This window comes from Zingiber officinale, chromosome 10B, assembly GCF_018446385.1.
Source record: "Zingiber officinale cultivar Zhangliang chromosome 10B, Zo_v1.1, whole genome shotgun sequence".
NCBI lineage: Eukaryota > Viridiplantae > Streptophyta > Magnoliopsida > Zingiberales > Zingiberaceae > Zingiber > Zingiber officinale.
The window spans coordinates 12,906,558-12,927,420 of NC_056005.1; the positions used below are offsets into that span (position 1 = coordinate 12,906,558).

The 20,863-nt window shown below is 43.8% G+C and overlaps 1 protein-coding gene across 1 annotated transcript; it reads left to right on the forward strand.

The window, feature by feature from the left end:
- The first annotated feature begins 9,725 nt into the window (after positions 1-9,725).
- LOC122028737 (adenine/guanine permease AZG1-like) lies at positions 9,726-11,683 on the forward strand. Its single transcript, XM_042587600.1, has one exon. It carries the CDS (start codon positions 9,796-9,798, stop codon positions 11,485-11,487), a length of 1,692 nt encoding a protein of 563 aa, XP_042443534.1. The 5' UTR covers positions 9,726-9,795; the 3' UTR covers positions 11,488-11,683.
- Positions 11,684-20,863: the final 9,180 nt, after the last annotated feature.

Sequence of the window (20,863 nt, forward strand, 5' to 3'; positions counted from 1 at the left end):
GCATGATACAGTTTCACCTTGCTTTAACTGAAACTTCCCATTTGCTTTTCCCGAACGATAATTAATTCTTTCAACTCGATCCAAAATTTCATGCCCAGTTAATGGTTTCGGTGCGGGGTTAAGCTCTGGGTTCCCATTAAATGCTTTTTTTTGCCTTCGATAAGGATTATTTGTAGGAAGAAATCTTCTATGGCCTGTATAACTCATTTTTCTACTATGCTTCAACCTTGTCGAATATGTTTCTTCACCACAAATAGGACATGCACAATATCCTTTCACAACACAACCTGACATGTTCCCATATGCAGGAAAATCATTGATTGTCCATAGTAAGACAACCCTAAGTAAGAAATTCTCTTCTCGACATCCATCATATGCATCAACACCTATATCCCATAATCTTTTTAAGTCATCGATCAAAGGTGATAACTAAACGTCAATATCATTTCCCGGTTGTTTGGGACCTGAAATCAACAAATTCAGCATCATAAATTTTCTCTTCATACACAACCATGGAGGAAGGTTGTAAGTGATCATCACAACTGGCCAACAACTATATGCAAAACTCATCAAACTATGGGGATTAATCTCATCTGCTGATAAGGCCAATCTAAGATTTCTAGGTTCAGCAGCAAAATATAGCCACTTGTGATCCACTACTTTCCAAGCGGGCGCATCAGCCGGATGATGCAAGTAACCGTCAAGTACTCTTTTATCAGCATGCCAAGTTAAATCCTTACATATCTCCTTGTTCCGAAATAATCTTTGAAATCTTGGAATAGGCGAGAAGTACCAAAGGACCTTTGCAGGAACTCCATTTATCGTACCTTTTTTACCCAACTTCCACCTAGACATCCCACATACAGGACAATTAGTCAAATTCTCATGCTCCTTCTGGTATAAGATACAATCATTAGGGCAAGCATGAATTTTCACATAATGCATCCCTAATGCACATAAGCTTTTCTTTGCATCATACAATGATGAAGGCAATTCATTATCATCAGGAAGCATTTCTCCAAACAAACTTAGTAAATCTGTGACACTTTTATCACTCCAACTATATTTTGCCTTCAAGTTATACAATTTCACAAGTGCAGATAACTTTGTAAATTTGGCACACCCCGGATATAAAGGTTTATCAGCATCTTCAAGTAGCTTATGAAATTGGTTTGGATTCTCTGCATAACTATCAAATGCAGCATGTACCATATCAATAGGTTCCTCGCCAAAAGATTTCTGTTCATCTTTCATTGAGTTATTGTATTCAGTCTTTTCACCATGCCAAATCCATTTATGGTATGTTAAATCTATACCATTACAACACAAATGTGCCCTTATAATGTCAACATTTCTCTTCTGCAGATTACCACATCTTGAACATGGGCAAGGTATTTCATTCGGATCAGTAGCATTTCGTAATGCAAATTGCAAGAAAGACTCTACCCCAACCTCATATTCATGTGATAACCTATTCTTTGACATCCAATCTTTGTCCATTTTTTATAACTATCAGCCCGAAACGCGTCAAAACCTACCTTCAAAAAACTATACATCATACAACAAGTTCAAAACACAATCTCAAGTACCAAATACTATAATAAAACATTCAAGGTAATAGAGTAATACACGACATAAACCAACCGGACAGAAATGTGTTGTGTGATTTTGTGAGAACTAATTAATAAATAAATGGTGATATTAACAAATCTTGGGTGTACATATATACAAGAGGATCAATTGGAAAGATTATTGGCTAACAAACCCTCACCCTAGTTTTTACAATGCCTCTCAACTTATTTGGTCATGTTATTATCTCAACTCTTGATCTAATCTAATGTTTGCGTTTATGTTAAAAAATACATGTGTCTTGATCTAATCTAATTATTTTTAAAAAAATTATTCCGACAGAAAATTAAATGAGCATAAATAATAAAGATGACATTAATTAATTATTAAAATAATGAGCAAAAAATAATGAACTTCAGATTATGAAATTCAATAAGAGAACAAGCTATAATTCAATGTGCAGTTGTAAAGGATGTAAAAAACATAAACTTGCAGTAGATAAGAAAAAAAACTAAAAATGAGCATGAACGTACAAAAGTATCAACATATGTCTAAAGAGCCAAAGGAAACAAAATTAAAAGTGCATTGAGCAATTACCACAAGAAACCAATTCTGTTCACATGGAACAGAACAAAAAGCCAAGAAGCTCATGGAAATGGGAAGAACAATCAAACGGGCAATGTGCGAAACAACTATAAACTTCAATCAGTAATCAAAACAAAAAGGAAGGACTTTCTTCATTTCCCTTCTACCAATTTTCTGTTCCCCCAAATTCCATCTCCGTCCATCAAGTGGCAAGCCGTGCAAGACCTAGAAAACCTATCCGAGCACACTATTTCGACCAATAAAAGTGAATAACAAACAGAAATCGATGCTTAAAACCAACACCTTCAAAGATCAAACACCACAAACTTTGACATATGAGCAGGCAAATGGCATGATGAAACAAATCAAAAAGCTAAAAATAAGAAGAAAAGAGAATGTTGAGCTTGTAGATACAAGCATAGTGGAATCAAAAGTAGGTTTTAATTTTGACACAACATTTATGAACGAAGACAAGACCTAGGTTATGAATCTACCTTGACTATGGCTCTAGCACAAATCCAAAGAAGACAAGACCTAGGTTATGAATCGACGGACTAGGAGTGCAACCTTTGCCGAAGAAATACACCTCGTCCGATCAAAAGGTTCACGAGCGAAAGAAGCAGCAATGGAAGGTCAAAGGGCCTCGTCGAACTCAGAAACTCGCTCACCAGGGAACGAGAGGAGCACACCGTCGTGGAGGAAGATCTAGGGGAGGCGTGAAGAGATTAGATGAGGAGAGGGAAAGAAAATTGCCTTAGGTTCGGGAGCGCGAAGGAAAAACACGGCGCCGAAAAGAAAACAGCGAGGGAAAGGAAAACAGCGAGGGGGGAAAATGACCAAATTAAATTACAACGGTTTTTTCAAAACTGTTGTCGTAGCCGCTAAAAACGCGGATAAAGACAACAGTTTATAAAACCGTTGTAAAAAGTGTTGTCGTTTTAAAAAAAATATTCCTCAATGACAACAGTTTTGCCAAAACCGTTGTCTTTTATATTTAATGGGGAGTTCAAAGACAACGGTTTTGGCAAAAACCGTTGTCTTTGAGCAAATACGCAATGCTTTCTCTTAAAACTGTTGTCGTAGGGGTGTTGTCGTTTGCAGTTTTTGTTGTAGTGTTTGATTGTCTGAGAAATCCGACCGGTCATGCTAGTTCCTCTTCATCTAGTGAGATGCAATCCTTAAGACGTGAAAATCAAGAACTGCGCACTCAATTGAAATTAATGGATGAGAGGATGGCCGATATGGATTAGTGGCGAGCTGATGAGGAGAAGAGGAGATCTGATGAGGAGAAGAGAAGATCCGAACATGACAAGAGTAATGATGATCTCATGGCCTAGATGCGCCAGATCGTGGCTAATTTCACCCAGGGGTCACATGGTTCTGAGTCACAGGAGACTCAAGATCCATCAGCCGGTGATGATTAGCATTTTCTGAGGTATGTTCAATTATACTTTATTAGTTTTTTATTTATCATATATAGACCGTGGTAATATATTTATTCCATTTTTATATTTGATATAATATGTTCATTTAATTTCTAAATGTTTTATTAATATATATTTCAGGAGTCACGTTCGGTTCTATTTACATACTGGCTCTTCATATGATCATATGCTCCTTTTTGTGTCCAGGTATCATTTTATTATAAATAAAATTTGATATACATATATGCAAAAATGTTTATTTATATATCAACATGATCATTTGATATTTGTCTTTTGACAAGATTTCTAGCATTATCTTTCATTCTTGTATTATTTTACGTACTCTGCACTATGATATATATTCTATAACTTTGCACTATGGTAGGTATCATTTTGACAGAATTTATATATGCACTATGATATTTTGTTCAGTTTAGTTTGTTTTAGATGATTATAGTTGTTTCTAATAATATGATATTGTGATTGTTTAAGTGTCGATTGTGTAAAAGTGATTGTTATATATATATATATATATATATGATGTAAGTTAGTAAGTGGGGATTATATGTTTGTATGTAGTTGTATCAATGAAGTGTTAGAATGTTATGATTGTTTAACTGTGGATTGTGTAAATGTGATGTTTTAATTTATGTGTGGATTATATATGTTTGTGTGGATTATATATATTTGTGTGGATTGATTGTAATAAATTATATTTGTGATGGTTTGTATATTTGGAAATTGTATATATGGAAATTGTCAAAACAGATCGTTCCTGGAGTTTTTTTTTTTTAGTTTACCGACGGAATAGCGACGGAAGTATAAAATCCGTCAGTACATATCGAAAAATCTACCGACGGAAACGCGGTTTCCCGTCGGTGGGTAGATATGTTACCGACGGAAACAGGTGTTTCCGTCGGTAATTACCGACAGGACAAGTGTTTCCGTCGGTAATTACCGACGGAAACAGTCTTCCGTTGGTAATTCATTCCTGGCCAAAAGACACTGTTCCGGCAATGTTTCCGACGGAATTATGGTCCTCGGTATATTATTACCGACAGAAATAAAATCTTCCGTCGGTAATAACCTTTCCGACAAATCAGTAGCCGACAACTACAATTCCGTCGGTAACCTATTATACCTACGGAATACCGATGGATAATTCCGTCGGTAAAACTATTTTTTTTTGTAGTGAGATGTTGCTTTTTATATTTGGCACAAAGAAACCAGTTGAGATAAATTATGCTTTCCATTCTTCAAACGAATGAGAATGTTACATTTGTCTTTCACCTCGATCTTTGATTCATCTCTGAAGGATACATTACCACCAATTGATTCATCAAGTTCTACAAACACGTTTCTTTTTCTACACATATGATTACTTGCACCAGTGCGAGATATCACATTGTATCTTCACCTCTTTCAGTATCTCTATATGCTAGTAGTAGAGTGTCATCTTCTTCTTTTCTTTCTACCATATAGTTTGCTCTTTCATATACTTTATTCTTGGGTGATCTACATTTTTTAGCATAATACCTAAATTTCTCACAATTGTAGCACTTAACTTGAGATTTATCTTACCTCGAGTTTATGCACGCCCTCTTGTTGAATTTTTTCTTCTTTCATTGTTGTTACCTCGAGTTCACTAGCACTTAACTTTATCTTACCTCGAGTTCACTAGCACGACTTCGTCCATATCATGACCCCTTCCACGTTAACTTCTATTATTAGAGAAGCTTTCATCCTTCTTGGTTGGTTGAAGAGAAACCTTAAGAAGTTGTTGAGTAATCTCTCCATTAATTTTATTCATTTCTTCATGGGCTTGTAATAAACCCAAGAGCTGCTCTATCGTCATGGCTTGTAGATCTTTGGTCTCTTTAATGGTGGTTGTAATACTATCAAATCTTGAATCTAATGATTGAAGAATTTTCTCAATAATAGTTAATTCTTCTAGCTTCTCACTATTTCTCTTCAGTTGATTGGAAATGGTAGGGACTCTAGAAAAATAATCGAATATCAACTCGTCTTCCTTTATATGAAGAACATCAAATTGACCTCTTAACGTTTGAAGGCATACCTTTTTCACATTTTCTTCTCCTTGATACGAGACTTGGAGCTTTTTCCATACTTCCTTGGCCAAAGTAGCACTTGAGATCTTCTCAAAACCATCCTCATCTAAAACTTGATAAATAAAGAAATCTCTTTGATTGTCTTTTTCAATAGGAGATAGCGTCGAGTTATTATGTGGATCAATGCACAGCTCCAAGAAGCACCTTCAGTTTGATACTCCAATTATCATAATTACTCGTCTTGAGTACTAGAATTTGGAAAGGAATCATACCTCCATTAACCATAATTCTAAAAGAAAATTTGTACTTTATGTGAAAGAGGAAAATAAGGAACGATAGTTTCAAAAAAACTTCATTGCATTCGTAATAACTAACATATTTATAGGTCTATTACATAACTCAAATAACACCACTAACTTCATATTTATCTCCCTACTATCTCTATTAATACATATACTATTACCACTAACACCTCATCCATCCACTACTTGCCACCTCGTCATCCATTAATTTCATCTCTATCAAAAATCAAGTTTAATTTTCGACATTTTGCGAGGGGCATCTAGAACTCCATACAAAGGAGACGGAGGATGCAACAGATCAACCTTTGTTTTTTCTCATCCTACTGTAAATCCGCCTCTGCTTAGAAGTCAATCTGATAACAGTCGACTTGAACGAAGCCCTAGCTGACAACAACTGACCTAAAGGAAGCCTGATATGAAAGAAGTCGGCCATTGAAAATATATATATACTTGACAAAGACTAATCCGATTTGTATCTAGCCGACCGAAGTTACTCAGTAGTAGTTACTTTATTGAGTCATCCCATCCCTCGATCTTGGACCGGATCAAAGGGATTGAGATTCAAAATCTCCTTAATCTCGGTCTCGGTCTCGATCTCGATCTCAATCTCGATCTGGTCATGGTGGCTACCAATGGAGCTGATGTCAGAGGCGATGATAATGAAAGCGATGGCCCTCTATTCGTGCTCTAAGAGCTTCCATTGAAAAATTCTAAAGATAGGTATATAGTTATGGAAAATTCCGGAAATCTTGCACGCGCGATACGTGGAAACAGAAACATAATAAAATCTACAATAATATTCGACCATTAAATGCAAATAACTATGTGATCCTTCATTAATTTTCCTCTCTCTTTATATATTTTATCACGAAGTTAATCATCTATCATTATTATAGTTCAGCTAGATTGAGGGAAGCACCATCTGGTGCATGAAATAATCTAGAAAGAGAAATTGTATCTATATTTGCACGTCAAGTTTCAGGTTTGAATATTTTAATTGATAATAAATTTATTCCTGTCTTTTTCTCTAAGATTTTAAGCCCACAGATAGATCTCCGGATACACCATTGTTGGGATTCGATGCCCAGTCAAAGAACGATATATATATATATATATATATATAACATGAAGGTGTGATTAATTATGGTCAATAAGTTGATAAAATCAAAATTAAGGTTTAATCATTTTCCAAATTATTTTAATTTCTATAATTTCTGTAGTACGTATGATAATTAATTTCGCTAAATAAATTGAATTTATTTTGCTTTCTCTCCTTATAATAAACACTAGTTAAAAGTTTAGTGGCTAGCAGACCTCATCCATAAATGGGCCGGGCTATACAGTTCTGGGTTCGTAGCCCATTTATCATGGGGACAGACCATTCATTATGTATATATAAAATTCAGGTACCACCTTCAACGATTCAATTCTATAAATTAGCTATTAAGTAAATCCGGAAATCAAGTCTTGGCGTTAGGGATGTAAACGAGCTACACCGAGTCGAACAGTATTAGATTCGAGCTAGGCTCATTTAAGTTATATTCGAGCTTGAGCTCGGCTCGAGCTCGAATCGAACTTTTATTATAAGACTTGAGCTTGGCTCGTTTTGGAATTATCAAGCTCGCGAACAGTTCGAGTTCGGCTCGTTATTAGCTCGATTATCATAGTTAACGAGCCTAATTCGTTAAGTGAGCTCGGGCTCATTTTCGGGCTCATTTTAGAGCTCATTTTTTTCGCTCGTTTTAAGGTTCTTTTTAGAACTCATTTTTTGGCTCGTTTTAGAGCTCGTTTTTTGACTCGATTTAAAGCTCATTTTAAGGCTCGTTTTTTGACTCGTGAATAGGGGTATAAATGAACCAAGCCGCTCCCGAGCTATTCGAACCTCGATTCGATAAAAACTCGTTTGAGCTCGTTTAATGAGGCTCGTTAAAATAAACAAACCAAGCTCAAGCTTCGCAATATTCGGCTTTTTAGCTCGTGAACACGTTTGTTAAGCTCATAAGCAACTTTTAAATAAAAAAATAATAGTTTTGATATTGAATTTATAGATTTTACACTCTACTTATGAAAAATATAGACAAATATATTAAATTTATTTATTAGAATAAAATTATAAAATTTAATAATATTATTATAATTTTCTCTAAATATATAATTAGTTTTTAATGAATATTTAAATTTATGATTTATATTTATTAAGCTCGTTTAGGCTCAATAAAAGCTCGAATAAGTTCGTGAGCCATGAATATATTCGTTAAATAAAGCTCGATCTCGGCTCGATTATAAACGAACTAAGCTCAAACATTCAAGAGTTCGGCTCGGCTCGGCTCGGCTCGATTACACCCCTACTCGTGAACCTACAAACAAGCATGTTCGTGAGCTCACGAGTTGAATATCCTTAAACTCGAGCTCGGTTCGATAAAACTGTCGAACTCGAGCTCGGCTCAATAAGATAAACGAACGAACTCAAACGAGTTTTTTATCGAATCGAACTCTGAATAATTCGCGAATCGTTTGGTTCATTTACATTCTTACTTGGCGTGACATCCTAATATTAGAGTCAACCCTAAATTTTGAAAGGTCTGATATAAAAAAGATAAAATAGATTCAATTTTTATAAAAAAAATAATAATAAAATCAATGTTATAAAAATAATTTTATTCATAAATTAAATTTATGTATAGAGATTTTATAGTTTAGAGGGATAGAAATAGGAAAATATCCGTAATCTAGACATTATTTTGCTACCATTAATATATAAAAATTAAAACAAAAGTGGATCCCATTTAAATTTTTTTTTCAATGAACACCTTTAGTTGAAATTTACTTAAAAATGTTTTTTAAAAAAAATAAAAACTGGGCCCCGTCAAAAGTGGGGCCTTGTACGCCAACCCCACATTGACCATCGGCCACTCTCCCTAACGTTACTGGTGGTTCGAACGCTACAAACAGTCAGAAATATCCGACCTGAAATTCAAACGCCGTATGAAAATCATTTTTCCATTTACCACAGTGATCTGGAGTTCGAACAATTTAAAGGCTTTGGGTGTTGGGACTGGGTAGGACTCGGGGTGTTTTTTATTTTCTTTTAAAAAACTGACTTAATTTAATTTAATTTGGCTCATAAAAAAAAATTGTGTCCAGATTTATACTAAAACAATTAGAAAAAAAAATCAAAAACTAAATTATAAGGGTTGGCGTAGGTTGAAAGTTTTTGAGATATATAGAAAATTTATTTATTTTAATAGTAATTTCCTTTTAATCAATTTATGCTGTTTCCTTGAACCTTTATTCTTGTAGTACTTGAATCAAGCAACAATTCCTTCTTAGATTTTAAAAAATAATTAAATTAAATTGAACATTACTGTTTCTAGCAACGTCATATAATTCAAGAGAAATTTGAAATCAAAAATGAAAATCACTTTTATGCTAAGAAGTGATGCTATAAATGTAAAAAAGTATAGGCCATCAGAGCTCAAGACATAAAAAAAAATCTTTTTATTTATACCATTAAAACAACTCTGTCTTTTTTTTAAAAAAAAATAATTAATGAAAGAACACTATACTAATAATTTGATTACCAGTTGATTTATATTTCTACAGTTGGAGTGGTAAAAAATAAAGAGGTATTTTTGCTATGAAATAAAAACTAATAAAAAAAGAATATATATATATATATATATAGCTAAAATTACACAGCGTCAAATTTACTCAATTCAGGATATAAACAAAAAGGAAATTTCCTATAAAACAGAGGACGGCTCCTGTCTTTTTTTTCTCCGAACGTTAGTTGAGATAGCGGTAAAGTTAAGCGCCCATTCCTTGCTCTGTCCGGCTGTCGTCCCAATGGAACCGATGGCGCCAGGCGAGAGGCTGCCGTCTACGGTAGAGCCGCAATCATGGCTCGGGCAGTTCAACACGGCCGTCTCCGATTCGTGGGTCGGACGGCACTTCAAGCTGCGCGAGCGCGGCACCAGCTTCACCACCGAGCTACGAGCCGGCACCGCTACATTCCTTACCATGGCCTACATCCTCGCCGTCAATGCCTCCATCCTCGCCGACTCCGGTGCCACCTGCACCGTCGAAGATTGCCTCCGACCCTCCCCCTCCTGCCGCCTCCCGCCAGTCGATGCCGGATATGCCGCCTGCGTGGACCGCGCTCGCCGGGACCTCATAGTCGCCACCGCAGCCGCTTCCACCATTGGGTCCTTCATCATGGGCGCCTTCGCCAACCTTCCCCTGGCGTTAGCCCCCGGCATGGGAGCCAACGCCTACTTCGCCTATACCGTCGTCGGTTTCCACGGCTCCGGCAACCTCCCCTACCGCACTGCCTTAGCTGCCGTCTTCCTCGAGGGCCTTCTCTTCCTTACCATATCTGCCCTGGGATTCCGAGCCCGGCTCGCCAAGCTCGTGCCCAACCCCGTGCGCGTCTCCACCTCCGCCGGCATCGGTCTCTTCCTCGCCTTCATTGGGCTGCAGGGCAACCAGGGCGTGGGCCTCGTCGGTTATAGCTCCTCCACCCTCGTCACCCTGGCAGCCTGTCCCCCTAACTACCGTGCGAATCTCGCCCCCGTCGTGACCTTCTCCAACGGTTCTGTCTCTCTCATCCCCGGAGGCACGGTCTCAGGCAGCGGGCTCTGCCTGCACGGTCGAATGGAGTCGCCGACCTTCTGGTTCGGTGTCGCCGGGTTTTTCATAATCTCAGTCTGCCTCATCAAACAAATCAAAGGAGCCATGATTTACGGCATCGTGTTCGTCACCGCTGTCTCCTGGTTCCGCCGCACCTCCGTCACCGCCTTCCCAAACACTCCAGTCGGCGATGCGGCATACCGCTACTTCAAGCAGGTGGTCGACGTGCACCGCATCGAGTCCACCGCGGTGGCGCTCAGATTCCGCGGCGTCGGCACCGCGCGCTTCTGGGAGGCTCTCCTGACCTTCCTCTACGTGGACGTGCTGGACACGACTGGGACGCTCTACTCCATGGCGCGGTTCGCCGGCCGCGTGGACGACGCAAGCGGCGACTTCGAGGGGCAGTATTTCGCGTTTATGTCGGACGCATTCGCCATCGTGGTGGGGGCGCTGCTGGGAACGTCGCCGGTGACGGCGTTCATCGAGTCGTCGACGGGGATAAAGGAAGGGGGAAGGACAGGGATGACGGCCCTGACGGTGGCGGGCTACTTCGTGCTGTCGTTCTTCTTGACGCCGCTTCTGGCGTCGATTCCGGCTTGGGCGGTGGGGCCGCCGCTGGTGCTGGTGGGCGTGCTGATGATGAAGACGGTGGTGGAGGTGGAATGGGAGAACATGAGGGAAGCCATCCCCGCCTTCGTCACCATCATTTTGATGCCCCTCACCTATTCAATTGCGTACGGCCTCATCGGTGGCATTGCCACCTACATCGTCCTCCGCCTCTGTGACTGCATCTGCTCTGTACTCGTCAAGAGCTTCCATCTTCTCCACAATAGCTCTGCTTTATTACCTTGTTCAATCAATGTGGATGGTAAGCAGCAGATTGGGCTTAATGATCAAGAACCAGTATAACACACTTAATTAACTTTTAACGTCCAGAAGCCATATCAAAAAACAGAACCCAAGTTACAACTTACAAATGTTTGAATTTTTCTCTATTTTCTTTGTTTTATTGTTGCTGTAGTACCTAGTGATGAATGCTGCTTCTGTTGTACTTTCACTTTTAAGTAGCTTTGTTCTATTATTTTGTTTCTGGTGAAGGAAAATTGTTGGCACTAGCTTTAACCTTTAGCAGAGTTCCTACATGTAATTAATTACTTCACTTTGATGATGTTTATAAGACAGGTAGGCCTTCCTTTCACTATTCAATGACAAGAAAAAAAACAAAGGATACCCAAAAGCAATCAAGCAGCAATCAATGCAATGACTGTTTCATTAACACGGAGACTTGACTCCCCTACGCTTAGCTAGTAACCGTCACAGCATTCTACTCGTTGTTTCTGTTTGCACCCAAAAAGCAAGAACACACTCGAGGCTGAGGAACCGTCCCTCTTCAAGAAGTCATGCAACATCTCTCTAGTGTTGAAATCAGAAAGAATATTTTGCAATGGAATCACTGGATTTATAGAGTGGCAATCCATCACAATAAATGTGTTTGTGCGTCGTAGTTTAGAGAAATATGATTACGAGTAATTGTTAGGCTTTCAGCTTTCTTTATCAGCTCAAACAAGGAATAGCATTAATCAGAGCCTTAATTTTGGAACATTTGCTGCGCAACAGCAGGGAAGGTAATGAAAAGTCAAGCAGCACGAGGCAAAATGGTTTTGACTAACATAAAGACAACTTGATCATCTCGCTAAAGACAAAGACATACGATTTAAATCTGTGTAACGTGCACATTAATTGCACCAAGAGAGATATTGTGTTTTCCGGGCGCTAATCCTCATCATCATTAATTGATGTACCAAAAAGAATTCTCTGCAAACTTAAACCTTCAGTCAGCGACAGACGAACAGTGAAAGCATTCCCTTCCAACGTAGCCAGTTGCTTTTTTTCACTTGAGAAAGTAAAAAAAGCTAAATTCGGATGAGGAATCTGTACTTCTGTGTGTGCTCAACTGGGAAGATCATTTGTCCGTGAACAGGAGCTGTAGCATGTTCTAACACCAGACTTTTCCCTACATGGTAATAGATAACAGAGAAAGCTTAATTTTGTGTCACAAACCATGAGCCTTTGCCCTCTCTAAGGCAATTTTACATTCAAGCTCACAACTTTCCCAGTAGTGTTTCACATGGTCACATTCTACTGTTGCCTCCTCAAACGGAACACTCTCTGTTAAAGAGGCTACATCTAACCTAAAGCATGTGCAATGTCCATGAATCTTGCGTTTCCTCATCATAATTAATTAGTACATTTTTCTTAATGAGCAGGTTCTGGACCACCTTTTATTGGATATCATTACCTGTTTTTCTGGTTGATATATTAAATGCTGGGCTAACTTGTGTATCTTCTTCGAGCACATGGAATGATGACTACCTTCTCGGTGCTGGATCGCACCAGTCTTAATCCTCATTTCCTGGTGACTGAAAACAACAGTGTTAAGACTTTTGTAAGCTCTATGATCTGTGGTCCTTTTTCTTTTTTTTTTTCTTGAGCAATGATCTTACTCCCTACTCCTATATATGGTGTTGGACTTGAGGTACTGAAAAGACCCAATAAATGCCCAACTCCCCTCAGCACAACTTAGTCAATACATAGCTACTTCCTTGTTCTTGGAACAAAAGAAATGAATGTGGTGGGTACTGATGCCGGAGGATGCATGACAATGTTTCTGTAATTATTCATTGTTCAAGGCCTAGGCTTTCCATGCTTTTTAGTGCATAATTTCCTAGCTGCTAGGGTAGATACAGTATGATCAGATCTTATTGCCTCTGTCAGTCAAAATGAGCAAATGATTGAGACGGCAAATCAGCAGGAGATAGATATTACTTCAAGAAGCATAATAAGTCCCTGCACAAACTGAGTCGATTTAAAACATATTATGAGTGGAATTTAGACAAGCTCATACGAACAAGGCCAGATAGAAATCTCACGCACATGAATATGTGACAGAAAATAATTAATAAATATAAAAAAATAAATAAACATATTGCGACATTTTAGAAAGATTAGGGTGGGTTTAATTTGCATATTTTTTATTTTAATTTTCTGAAAAGTATGTATTTTTTAAATATATATATATATATATATATTTTGATCCGGTGATAAGGACGGGGGACCCTCGTTGGCAGAAGGTCAACGACTTGTGGAGATCAAAGGTTAGGAGAGTCAACCCGGAGATAGGCCGACCGGAGGGAGCAAACCTATCGACCGGGGCATCGCATGCCGACCGGCTGTGAATCCCCCAAACCGAATGAAAGACAACCCGATTAGGAGTCGGATTTCCGATGCTCCAAGGCAAAAAGATTTCAAGGTCGAGCGGAATGTCCGTTCGGCGGGGGCACCAGGCAACAGAGGTAGGGCAAAATCATCCGAGCATCCGTCCGAGAGTTCTCCCGGTCGGACCGATGACTATAACCGGCGACGGGGAGTAATATGCCTGTCGAGCGGCTTACCCGCTCGACCCTGAAACAGACAAGGGACGCAAGAGGACAAAGGAGACAGGGGATAACATCATCCTCGAGACACCTGCCGCCGACAAACAGCAGAGTTGGCAGCCAAGCCGTACACAGGATCATACGGTGGAAGCTTCCACCGTCATATCCGGGATATACTCGGACGATTGCGGAACGGCGCCAGAGGTACTTTTCTGACACAGTCTCGTTAAGGTAGGTTTGGGGAAGCGTGCACGCATCGGGAAGCGTGCCCGCGTTTCCCCGGGACCCTATATAAGGACCCCCAGACTTCGACGAAGGTATGCGCACATCTCTACTGTAGCCTCATTACGCTGCCTCTCTCGTTGCCTGACTTGAGCGTCGGAGGGCCGTCGTCGGGAAACCCCTCCCAGCTCGGCTTCTTTGCAGGTTCGTCGGAGAGCTACACCACCAGTTGGAGACAGCGGAGCGTGACACGTCCCCAACGTTCGTCGACTCAGCGCTCGGACAGGATCAAATTGGCACCGTCTGTGGGAAAGCACCTGAATCTGAGCCAAGAAGATGGAAGAAGTTGTACGTCAACTTTTGGTAACGCTCTCTCCTGAAGAGCTCGAAGCACTCGTCCAAGCGCGAGCAGCGAAAATTGTGGAGCAGCAGCAGAAAGCTCAGGCCGAGCGGGCAGTGCAGCAAGCAACATCAGCTTCGGGGGGTCGAGCGCCACCCGAAGACTGGCAAGAGCAGCTCTCAATATGGGGGCAAAACAAGGGGTCAGCCGGCACACAGATGGGTGCGCCGCCCGCCCCAATACATTTTCATCGGGCTCTGTTTCAGATGCCCTCGGAGGTGGCGCAAGCCAATCAAGACAAGGGATCCTCATCAGACGAGGCACCCATCCAGGACGTCAGAAAAGGAAAGGCGCCCCGATCGGACTCGTCGCCCGAGCGGACCAACAGGCAGTTCTCAGACATCATTCTTCGCGATCTACTGCCGAGGCATTATGTGCCCCTGCGATCGGGGAGTACAACGGGACAACCGACCCAGACGACCACCTGGGTAAATTCGACACCACCGCCACTCTACATCAGTACACAGATGGTGTGAAATGCCGAGTGTTCCTCACAACGCTTTCGTGATCGGCGCATCGGTGGTTTCGAAGACTGTCGGACGGCTCCATCACAAGTTTCAAGGAATTCCGAACGGCGTTCCTCCATCATTTTGTCAGCAGTAGGCGCCACCAGAAGCCAAGCGTCAGCTTGTTTGCAATCAAGCAAGGCGCAAGGGAGCCGCTCCGAGCGTACATTCAGCGCTTCAACCAGGTGGCCATGGACATTCCAATGGTCACCTCGGAAACAATGGTTAACGCGTTCACGCAAGGGCTCGTAGACGGTGACTTCTTCCGATCGCTCATCCGGAAGCCGTCTCGGGACTACGACCACATGCTGCATAAAGCCAATACATACATCAATGTGGAGGAAGTCCAAGCGGCGAGAAGAAAAGAAGCCCAAAGCGACCAACCAGCTCCCGCCGAGCGGAAGCAGCCTATCAGTCACCAGCCACCTAGAGGACCGCGAGCCGAAGCCGCCCGTCCTCATCAGCAAACTCGGCCGCACGTCGTCCAGCAAGTTGCGGTTGATCGGCCCAAGCCCAAGGGGAAGGTACGGACCCCAATGTTTTGTTCACTCCATCAGTCGGCCACTCACAATACCCGCGACTGTCGGAGCCTCCCTCCCATCGCTCATCCCGCACCGAGGAGTTACCACCGCCGATCGCCTTCACCAGATCGGCAACATCGACAACGGAGCCCCGTGCAAAGGATAGAAAGGCGATCCCCCGAGCGGCATCACCGTCAGCAGCACGGAGCCCACCACCGAGCGTCAAATGAACTACCTCGACCTTCCGCTCGGGAGGAGGAAAATAGGGGCAACGCATCTCGGGGAGAAATCAGCATCATCGTCGGGGGCCCAACCGGCGGAGATTCCAACAAAGCCAGAAAGGCCCACGCAAGGCAGTTGACGATCCATGCGGTCGGCTGCAGCAAGGAAAGGGCGAGCAGACCCGAGATCAGCTTCGGGCCCAGGGACCTCCAAGGAGTTGAAGTCCCTCATGATGACGCCCTAATCATCCGAGCGGTAATAGTCAATTATACTATTCACCGCATTTCCATTGACACAGGCAGCTCGATCAACATAATTTTCAAGAAGGCCTTCGACCAACTACAAATTGACCGAGCCGAACTACTGCCAATGACGACCCCCCTCTACAGATTCACGGGGAACGAAGTCTTGCCGGTCGGCCAAGTCCGACTAGCTATCTCGTTGGGAGAGGAGCCGCTCAGAAGGACAAGGACCACCACCTTCATCGTGGTCGATACTCCTTCTGCATACAACGTCATCCTGGGGCGACCGACTCTCAACGAGTTCCGGGTGGTCGTCTCCACTTTCTGCAAGAAGATCAAATTCCCAGTGGAGGATCAAGTAGGGGAGGTGCGAGGAGACCAGCTGGCCGCTCGGAGATGCTACGTGGAGATGGTTTGAGCCGAAGCCAAGTCCGCTCAGAAAGTGTCGCAGGTCGAGGTACATGCTATTACTAAAAAGCCACCTTCTTTAGTTTATGAAGAAAAGGAGGAGGTGCAGATTGACCCATCCCGACCGGAGGCCACCACCTTCATAGCATCCGATCTGGAGGAGAAGCAGAAGGAGAAGTTGATCAAATGCTTGTGGCGAAACTGCGACGTCTTCGCTTGGTCGACCCATGAGCTGCCGGGGGTCTCGCCGAGCGTAGCGCAACATAAACTTCATGTCCGGCCGGACGCTCGTCCGGTGAAGCAAAGGAAGAGGGACTTCAGCACGAATCAAAATGTGATCATCCGGGCGGAGGTAGAGAAGCTTCTAGAGGCCGGCCACATAAGGGAAGTACAATTCCTAAGTTGGCTTGCAAATGTGGTCCTGGTTTCCAAGCCGGGCAACAAGTGGAGAGTCTGCATCAACTTCCGGGACTTGAACAAGGCTTGCCCGAAGGACTTCTACCCCCTTCCCCGGATCGATCAGTTGGTGGACTCCACGGCCGGGTGCAAGCTGATATGCATGCTGGATGCATACCAAGGCTACCATCAAGTGCCGCTCGCCCGAGAAGACCAAGAGAAGGTCAGCTTCATCACGGCGGACGACACCTATTGCTACAATGTAATGTCGTTCGGGCTGAAGAACGCGGGAGCCACCTACCAGCGTCTGATGAACAAGGTCTTCAGGGAGCAGATCAGATGCAACTTAGAAGTGTACATGGACGACATACTTATCAAGTCCTTCAGGGCGGCCGATCTCTACGCGGACATGGAGGAGACCTTCCAAACGTTGAGAAGGTATGGCGTCAAACTTAACCCTCAGAAGTGCCTGTTCGGGGCAAAAGGCGGGTGCTTCCTGGGCTACATTGTGACCAAGCGGGGTATAGAGGCAAACCCCAGCAAGATAAAGGCATTGTAGGACATGCCGCCTCCCAGAAATCTCCGAGAGGTACAACGTCTCATCGGTCGGATAACGGCGCTGTCAAGGTTCATTTCTAAGACGGCCGATCGGAGCTTGCCATTTTTCAAGATCCTCCGTAAAGCCACCAAGTTCCAATGGGACGAGGAGTGCAATCGGGCATTCGAGGAATTGAAGACTTATCTGAATTCCTTACCCTTGTTGGCAAAACCAGCCGAAGGTGAGCCGCTCCGCATTTATTTATCTTCAACTGAGTATGCTGTGGGCTCAGCATTAGTAAGGCCGAGCGGTGAGGAACAACCAGTGTACTTTTTAAGTCATATCTTAAAAGATGCTGAGTTTCGCTGCACCGGTCTTGAGAAGTTGGCTTTCGCCTTGGTACTCGCCGCTCGGAGGTTGCGCCCTTACTTTTTGGCGCACACCATTATTGTGATGACAAATAGCCCGCTCGCAAGGGTACTCCTGAACCCTGAGGCATCCGGGCGGCTCATCAAGTGGACAACGGAGCTTAACGAATTCGACATCCAATACCAACCCCGCTCGGCGATCAAAGCGCAGTCCTTAGCAGATTTCATGACCGAAGTACAAAAGCCCGAGCCCGAAGCTACATGGAAAATATATGTGGACCGGTCGTCTACTCAGCTCGGAAGCGAAATTGGAATCATGCTACTATCGCCTCAGGGAGAACGGATGCATTTATCCGTCCAGCTAGATTATCGGGCAACCAATAATGAGGCGGAATACGAAGCCCTCATAGCCGGATTGCAAGCCGCACGGCATGTTGGAGCCAGTCGGGTCGTGATCCACTCAGATTCCTAGCTTGCAGCTCAGCAACTCATGGGCGCTTTTGAGATAAACAGTGCAAGACTCCGATTATACGCGGAGGCCTTTGAGAAACTCAAGGCCGGCTTCACTGAGGTGATGGTCCAGAAGATACCCCGAGCGGAGAACTAAGCGGCAGATGAATTAGCCAAGCTAGCAAGCTCGATATCGCCGGTCGTCATCCAACAACCAATCGAGCAAGTATCCTTGGTAGCACACATAAACCGGATGGAAGGCCTCACGTTCCCGAGTGACTGGAGAACGCCCATCATGAAGTTTCTGCGCTCAGGGGACATGCCCTCCGATCGGGAAGAAGCTCAGCTACTAAGGAGGAGAGCCGGCCAGTTCACTCTCATCGGAGATTAGCTTTACAAAAAGGCTTTCTCCCGACCGCTGCTAAAATGCGTCAGCTCAGAAGACGCAGAGTACATTCTCAAAGAGGTACACCAAGGATCTTGCGGAGGTCATCCGGGCAGCCGATCTTTGGCTAGGAAGATCCTGCTGGCCGGATACTTCTGGCTAACGCTGCATGAGGACGCCGCTCGGAACGTCACAACGTGCCTCTCCTGTCAGAAGTACCATAATTTCTCGCATAAGCCGACGGAGGAAATGAAAGCGTCCACCGTGTCTTGCCCGTTCGACCAGTGGGGCATGGACATCGTCGGACCCTTCCCTATGGCGACCGGACAAAGGAAGTTTCTATTGGTGGCGGTAGATTACTTCTCCAAGTGGGTGGAGGATGAGCCATTGGCCAAGATAACCGAGCACATGGTCAAAAAATTCATCTGGCAAAACATCATCTGTCGGTTCGGCATTCCGCGTCGGCTCGTGTCGGACAACGGGCGACAGTTCGTCGGAAGTCAGCTCGAGGAATGGTGCAAGGGATATGGCATTGAGTAGCACTTCACGTCCGTGGCGTATCTCCAAAGCAATGGTCAAGCCGAAGTAGCCAACCAGGAGATACTCCGAATTCTTCGGGCTCGGCTCGACCACATGGGAGGAAGCTGGGTGGACGAGCTGCCGGGAGTCTTATGGGCCATCCGCACGACCCCTAAGGAGGGAATGGGAGTAACCCCGTTCCACCTGGTGTATGGAGGCGAGGCGGTCGTCCCAGTTGAAGTCGGCATAGAGTCCGTCCGGATCCAGAACTACGACGAGGCGAATTCCGAGCGGAGGCAGCTAGAATTGGACCTGATCAACGAGGAGCGAGCCAAAGCGTCCGTTCGGCTGATGGCCTATAGACAAAGAATGAAGCAGAACTACAACCGCCGCGTGATTCCTCGAGCATTCCAGGTGGGCGACTTAGTCTGGAAGAAAGTAAAGCCGGTCGGGGACGTAGGCAAGCTGGAGGCTCCTTGGGCAGGACCCTTCAAAGTCATCGAGAAGCTCCGATCGAGATCCTACTACTTGGAGGATGAAGATGGACGACGGCTAGGGAGACCATGGAGCGCAAACGACCTCCAGCCCTATCGGGCCGGATGAAAGGTGTGCCGATGTAATGTATTTCATGAATATTCCATGCGAATGTATCATTTGGTTGCAGGAATCAAAGCTATCAGAACAAAACAAAGGCGTGAGTATTGTGCGCCCATCGGATGGTTGTATAAAGGCATGATGAAGACCCCGCGCCGTTCAGCCGGGAGTATATTATCCGAGCCAAATGCTCGATGACGAAGACCCCGCGCCGTTCGGCCGGGAGTATATTATCCGAGCCAAATGCTCGATGGCGAAGACCCCACGTGGTTCGGCCGGGAGTATATTATTCGAGCCACAGGCTCGATGGCGAAGACCCCGTGCCGTTCGGCCCGGTGTATATTATCCAAGCCACTGGCTCAATGACGAAGACCCCGTGCCGTTCGGCGGGGTGATATTATCTGAGCTATAAGCTCATTGTTGAAGACCGTCGAGCGACGACGTTAGACTCTAGAGTCGGACCGGCGACTATAAACCCCCCGGCTTGAAGACCGTCGAGCGGCGACGTTAAACTCTAGAGTCGGACCGGCGACTATAAACCCCCCGGCTTGAAGACTGACGAGCGGCGACGTTAAACTCTAGAGTCGAACCGGCGACTATAAACCCCCCGGTCGGAAGACCGTCAAGCGGTGACGTTAAACTCTAGAGTCGGATTGGCGACTATAAACTCCCCAGATGAGGCAGCGTCGCGTCGAATTACTTCAACGACGCATTGCCAGAGAATCCATGAAAGAATGGAAATTCGTTGACCGATCGACGAGGCAAAAAAAAAACACTTAGAGCGAAAAGCTCATAGAAATCCCAGGCAAGATGGATGGGCGTTTGATCGATCGGTAAAGCAAAGAGGTTAAGAAATTCCCTGCGAGTAAAAGGTCTAGTAACCGGTCGGCATAATCAAAAAGAACACGAAATAAGAGGATAACACAGCAAAAGTGGGCATTCATTTAATATTAGCGTTTAAGGGTTACAGATGCCACGTGATAGGTACGCCGATCGGAATCATTCCTGAAAACACATTCACTCAAACTAATTAAAGATATGCTTGGGAATGGATGCAAGAAGCACCGCATGTTCCCGGGC

Bases quoted from the DNA above. Each gene is read 5' to 3' on its own strand.
- LOC122028737 (XM_042587600.1), top strand. From the start codon at position 9,796: ATGGAACCGATGGCGCCAGGCGAGAGGCTGCCGTCTACGGTAGAGCCG.